The sequence below is a fragment of the Carlito syrichta genome, unplaced genomic scaffold, assembly GCF_000164805.1.
Source record: "Carlito syrichta isolate Samal-C Ts95f unplaced genomic scaffold, Tarsius_syrichta-2.0.1 Scaffold309881, whole genome shotgun sequence".
Classification (NCBI taxonomy): Eukaryota; Metazoa; Chordata; class Mammalia; order Primates; family Tarsiidae; genus Carlito; species Carlito syrichta.
Window position 1 is genome coordinate 71,273 of NW_007253977.1, and position 6,499 is coordinate 77,771.

At 40.0% G+C, this 6,499-nt stretch overlaps 1 protein-coding gene across 5 annotated transcripts in view; it reads right to left on the reverse strand.

Annotated features, from left to right (window-relative positions):
• Positions 1-282: 282 nt before the first annotated feature.
• SRSF7 (serine and arginine rich splicing factor 7) overlaps positions 283-6,499 on the reverse strand; it is a 7,365-nt gene continuing 1,148 nt past the window's right edge. The window contains exons 2-8 of one of the 5 annotated variants that reach the window (XM_021717594.1): positions 5,982-6,162; positions 5,526-5,702; positions 4,586-4,660; positions 4,387-4,449; positions 2,701-2,754; positions 2,155-2,190; positions 283-1,547 (exon numbers count right to left, since the gene is read on the reverse strand). In XM_021717594.1, coding sequence (XP_021573269.1) covers positions 1,493-1,547; positions 2,155-2,190; positions 2,701-2,754; positions 4,387-4,449; positions 4,586-4,660; positions 5,526-5,702; positions 5,982-6,162 — 641 coding nt within the window. In that variant the 3' untranslated portion in view covers positions 283-1,492. Of the gene's footprint in view, positions 1,548-2,154; positions 2,191-2,700; positions 2,755-4,386; positions 4,498-4,585; positions 4,661-5,525; positions 5,703-5,981; positions 6,163-6,499 lie in introns of all 5 variants that reach the window. The other 4 variants (XM_008068125.2, XM_008068124.2, XM_008068127.2 and 1 more) reach the window with 4 other exon arrangements.

Here is a 6,499-nt window from a genome sequence, read left to right on the forward strand (position 1 = left end):
GTAAACTTCTTTATATAATACAGAACAATTAAAGCTAACCAATTGCAACAGATAAATAAGCCTGCCGATTATACACAAAGCTTTTTGCCAACCATATAATTCAGCCAGTTGTCAAAATTCCAAAAACAAAGAATCCAAATACTTCCAACATACTCGTCGTGGTCACTCAAGACTACCATATAAATTTGTAGTACTAGCCAATGACCTTGCTGGAAAAAAGCATTAAGTGGGCAAGGCTAGACACCCACCTGTGTCACCAGCACTTTTTTTTTTTTCCCCACCCCAAGGCTAGAGAATGCCTGGTTAAAGCTTGACCAGAAAACTCAAAAGTAACTGTTACTGCTCTACTATTCTTAGGATTATTTAAAGTCTGAATAAAGAACCTACTGGCTATACATTCTAAGGTCTACCAGATGCTACCAAAAAAATTTAGCTACATGAATGAAGTATTGCTAAATATAAGTGAAATTTACAAAACCACTTAAGTCTCATGAACATTTCTGATTAACATCTTTAATTACTTTGCACCAGCCTGGCAAAATAGAATGTTGATGGTCGGGAACTACAAACCTAGCTTGACAACGAACAGGTCTTTGCTCAGAATAAGGCAATCCATTTGGAGAAATAGAGGAGTATGTGGGCTGGAAAATTTTGCAAAGCTGGTTTACATGAAGATGTTTTGTCTCAAATTCAGACAATTCCTCACACATGCATTTTTTTGGTATAAAATTGAAAACAAAAAACTCCCCAAGATACGGAGTTCTAATTTGACACTATCCCATCTAACATCCTGAAAAACTGCAATTAGTTCCTAAAAGAGCCTCCAGAAATCAGTTTCTCCCTACTTCTCATACCACATTTACTTTAATAAGCTTTGCTTAGTTCCGGCTCATGCTTATTTATAGGCAAATCAGCGGTCCCTCTAGCTTGACCATTAATTACTAGGGTGACTAAAACTAGTAACACCAACTTCAAATAGTTTAGTTAATTTAGGGATTTGTCATGATGCAATCATACTGTTACAGGGGACTCAGGATCATCTCGCCCAAAAGACTACAAGTAAAATGGAATTTTCAGTCCCTTAAGATCCTGGCCAAGTGTTACGTATAGAACAGTTACTGATGTTCAAGACTTAATCAGCATCATTAAACTTTGAATAGTAGGTCTGTATGAATATGGTTAACAATTATGACATGACTCCGATGCTTACCAAATCAAGAAGTATCAATATTGAACACAAATCAAAAATCTAGTTAGAAACATTTTATTTAAATGTGCCAAATAAAAACCCACATTTTCAGACCATAGGATGTTAATACATTCAACAAAAATTTATATTATCTTACTGCTGTGAATTTACAGAGTAATAATCCAGATCCATTTTGATTAGATGGTTGAATTATCCTTCCTAGGTTACACTTTACAGACATCACAAATCCCTTATAATAATGTAAACAAAATAACTTTTCCCTAAAGGGTGAACTTGAGAGCTTCAGTCCATTCTTTCAGGACTTGCACTTCTGCGTGGACTTCCTGATGGGGAACGACTAAAAAGAAAAACATTCAGTTTGCAACCAATTAGTGCTATTGAAGCTTACCCTTCTCATGTGCAATGTACTCAATTTCAGTAAATTCAAAGGTGACCAAAGGCACTAAGCTCCCATAGCAAAGATTTTGACACCAGAGATAAATATATTCATCTTTTGTTCTTGCTTAAAATTAGGCTACTTGATACCTTTCTTGTCAAAATTACAAGATTAAGTTAAATATGACAACTATTTGAAGCGTTCTGGCCACCAAGCAGTGGCAGGCAAATAACTTCAAGAGTTATTCTTTTCCTCATGTAGGCACTTCCTTTTTACTAATGGCCATATGTGGGGGGAAAAGCATTTTCTTAAAATTTCTACAACCATTCATAGTACTAAGTACATCTTAACAATCACCTTAATATTTTATGGCTAAATATTTCCAAAAGTATAAATTTATGTAAAAGAAAAGCAATCACTTCAGAAACTTAATATTTAGGGTTTTAATCTATATAGCACCAATTCTCCAAAGAGCTCAAAGACTGTAAAGTAAATAGTGAGCAAACCAATTCTGCAGAGGCCACATTGGACAGGTGGAGATTTGGCAACAAAACATTATTTAGCTTACCTTCTTTTTGGAGATGGAGATCTGGACTTTGATCGGCTGTCAAAACATGAGAAATTCTATTAAGAGACAGTACTAACCAATCCCTTTCTTATAGTCACCATACCATGAAACAATCCCCCAACTGTGCTAAGCTGCAAATGTCAAGACTGCAGTTAAACTGAAAAGTCTACCAGTTGTTGCTAGCAAAGGCCAATCTTCCAGCAACTGTATTTGATCACGATTCATCTTTTTACATTCTGCTTTAACACATTTATCATCAGGATGCTTCTTCATGCACCTGAGAGTTCTAACAAGGGCCTCTTACCACAACTCCCAAAGTCAAACTTCTTTCTCACTAAAGCTTTACATTCCCTTGTTCAGGAAGTCAGTCAGTAACAAGCCATATATAAATGAAGCTCCAGTTTGGTTTATTAACCAGGTAATGTATTCCCACTTAACACCTACTCTTAGAATTAACACTCCAAGGTCCAACAATTCATAACACTTTGAACTCTTTGGATATTGGTGCCATATAACTAGAATAGCATTAATCAGAATTTACCCTACCTGCTTCTTGGTCGCGAAATAGACCTGGATCTTGATCTTGACCTCGACCGGGATCTTAATAAAAAGAAAAAGTAAAAGCACAATTATGCCAATTAGTCTACAGGAATTTCCCTTAAACGACCACTGAGCACCTTTCATTAGATGGGTTAAGAACAGAGGGGCTAAAACTGAGTAAGATGCAACACTTGTCTTCTTAGATCAGTCTCAGGTAGGACAAATGGTCATTTCAAATAACATTTCAAATAAGCTGCTATGGAGATATAAGGAACCACCATTTAAGTGCTTTTTCCTATCACCCTCAGTTGGACGTCACCTCCTGTACAGAGAAACACCATTCTCAAACCTGTGTAATATCCGAGGGAAATAGATGGTTTTTGAGACTAGTATATGACTTGACTTTCAAATTAGACTCATTTATGACCACAGATCCCTGAGTGGGGTGTTGTGGTACACACCTGTAGACCTAGCTAAGGCAGGAGGATCACATGAGCCCAGAAGTTCAAATTCAAGCCATGATCTCACCTATGAATAGCCAATGTACTCTAGCCCGGGTCTAGACCAGTGAGAAATGGTCTTTTAAATTAAAACTAAAACTAAAACAAAAACAAAACCCGAAGGCCCCTCAACTGAGACCACAATTCTTCAGGTTTATCACCCAATGAAAAACTACCACTCAGTAAGGCTTTATGCTTGGACCATCAGTAAGTTATCACGGTTCAGACACATCAATTTGTCAGACAAATCAGACTAACATACACAACTCTTTATCACCTTTAAAGGCCTTCTACAAAATAAAGCTGGGGGTTCTTAGTGTGATTTTTCACTTTCTAAATCTTAGTGCTAAAACTGCCTAGTTAAAATCCACCTTCATCCACTCGTACACTACCACCCCAGACAACTTTCCAGTGTCTCAAATTCACCCCCATTATTCCAAAACTGAGATATGCTTCAACATGCTTCTGAATCTCTTCCTGGTTCTAATGGGCATTATCAGGAATCAAGCAACTCACCACATTTCAGAGCCAGTATGTATGACTTGCCTATACAATGGACATAAAACCGACACCTGAGAAGCTTATAGCCATATGCCTACTCCAGTGTTCATTATTAGGATCATTTGTGGCTTTGGACTCGTCTCTAGTCCACTCTCTCTCTAAGCCTTAAAATCTTTCATAGCACTTTTTTTTCCACCTGTAAAACTAGGATCGTGATATCCATCTTACAAGTCATGTATAGATTCAACTTTTATAAGTCATCTTACAAGTCATGTATAGATTCAAATTATCCTCTAAAGCAATCCATTTTTTTGTTTTAGTTGGGAGTCTCACTTTGTCACTCAGGCTGGAGTGCAGTGGCACGCTCATGGCCACCCAAGCGTCAATCTGCTGGGCTCTGGCAATCCTTCCACCTCAGCCTTCCAAGTAGCCGGAACTACAGGTATTGGCTACCACGCCCAGCTAATTTTTTGATTTATTGTAGAGATGAGGTCTTGTCAAGTTGCCCAGGCTATTCTTGAACTCATGGGCTCAGGCAATCCCCTACCTCAGCCTCCCAAAGTGCTGGGATTACAGGCTTGAGCCACCGCGCCCGGACTGAAGCAATCCATTTTAATTATGTTCTAACACTCCACCGCTGCCGTTAAGATGTGACAATCCAAATACCAATGAGGAGAAAAGTGTTACATACTGGAAATACCTCGATCCTTTTATAGAACCAGACCTAGATCTTCTGAGTGAGGCTGATCGTGATCTACGAAGAGACACAGATCTTGATCGTCGAGGAGATGCTGATCTTGACCTATAAATTAAATCAAGGAATTTTAAGTCCATTTCCAAATAAAGTTCTTTATTAAGTACTGTGCCTTGAATTCAACAGGCTCTCTTACCTCCGTCCCCTGCTCCTGCTGCGTGAGCGAGAATATCGCCTTCCTCTGGATCGAGAGTGTGATCTAGATCGTGACCTATTTTTCAAGTTAGAAAAAACAAAATGTTAGATGATAACGCGTTTTTAGAGTTTGTGTGCCTCTGCTGAAATCAAATCTCAAAACTATTTAAATTTAGTGTCTCATTTGGAAATAAATTCTGGGCCTATTAGTTGTTTTTTTTTTTTAACTACCTAAAAAAAGATTTGTTAAAAACTGAATTACATCTTAGAATTACATAATATAAAACACTATAATGTGTATTTAAAATAAACCTTGCAAGTTTGCAGGTCGACCCTCTTTGGCCCATGGTCTAGCAGATCTAGACGATCTAGAAGTATCTATAGCCGATCGCTGCATCTAGATGTTTTCTTCAATCTAACGACGATCAAACTGACAGCCAAATGAGCCAGGTGAGGCTTGATTGACGCAAGAAGATTTTTCTAGTTGGGAATGTGGTCAATCTGGTGTTCCTCTTTCTAAACCGGAGGGGGCCCCAATTGTAAGCCAAATTTACTGTTACGGCGATCACCGTCTCAAATTTTCTGCCCTTTAATCAATAAGGTGAAGCTAGGTGTAGATGACTCGAGGGGATCTGGCCTCTTATGCTGATCACCTCAAGGTCTAGGAGGATCTTAATTGTCGGATTTGCAAGGCGCCTCAGCATGATATCATAAGGCTCGTGACATTCTGAATCAAGGCGACTGACTCAAACGAAGAAACCTGAAAGGTTTTGACCAGGTTGATTATTAATATATTAACATTTGTAATTAAACAAAAATTGTAAAATACACCTGTACAAATTAACATTCAAGTTTATAGAAAAACACTAATTTCTGCCTTGCTAATAAAAGAATTACTTGATTAACTAGAATACCAACCATTCCTTTATTAGAATAAATACCTGCTTCTTCTTCGGCGGCTATAGCGATGGCAATCATAAGCATAATGTCCCTTTTCGCCACACTCATAGCATCTATCATTGGGATCAAAGGGACGCCGGGCAGGTGGCCTATCAAAACGTGATCTCCGAGGCATGCCTGTTGACAGTTCAACCCTCACTCTGGAACCACAAATCACCCTATAAAAAAAGGGACAAACCTGAAGTTAAACATAGATAGATCTGTGAATCCTGGATGTAAAAAGGACTCTTTCCAACCCCTCCTTCTCCCTCACAAGCCTTGACTATCTTCACTAAGCCCTTCTCTGCCACCCTCTCCTACCTTCCTGTCTTAATAGCATGATGATCAGCTATTTAAGGTTCGTTCTACAGAATCCAAGCTCAGCACCCACAGCCCACCACCAAGCCCGGCTCTATTTGAGCTAATGAAGGGAGTTTCACAAGATGAATTTCACTTACTTCCCGTCCAGTCCTCGCACAGCATCTTCAGCATCTCTAGGGTCTTCAAACTCCACAAAGGCAAATCCCGGAGGATTTCTGGCAATCCACACAGTTCTTAAAGGACCATAATAACTGAAAGCCCTTTCTAACTCTCCTTTGCCAGCACCAGTTCCCAGGTTACCAACATACACCTTGGTTTCTGTTTAAAAATGCAAATAGAAGACGCATGTTATGCCCCATCTGGCCTGTGCTCGCATGAAGTCCTTGCCTTAAAACGGGTCGTCCTCAGGCCGGGCGCGGGGGCTCAAGCCTGTCATCCCAGCACTTTGGGAGGCGGAGGCGAGAGAAGTGCCTGAGCCCAGGGGTTCGTCACCAGCCCGGGCAATTCGGTGAGACCTCATCTCTACAACAAACCAAAGCATGAGCCGGGCGTGGCGGTACGCGCCCGTGGTTCCGGCTACTTGGAAGACTGAGGCGGAAGGATCGTCGGAGCCCAGCAGGTCCGGGCCGCGGTGGCCGTGAGCGTGCCACCGCCC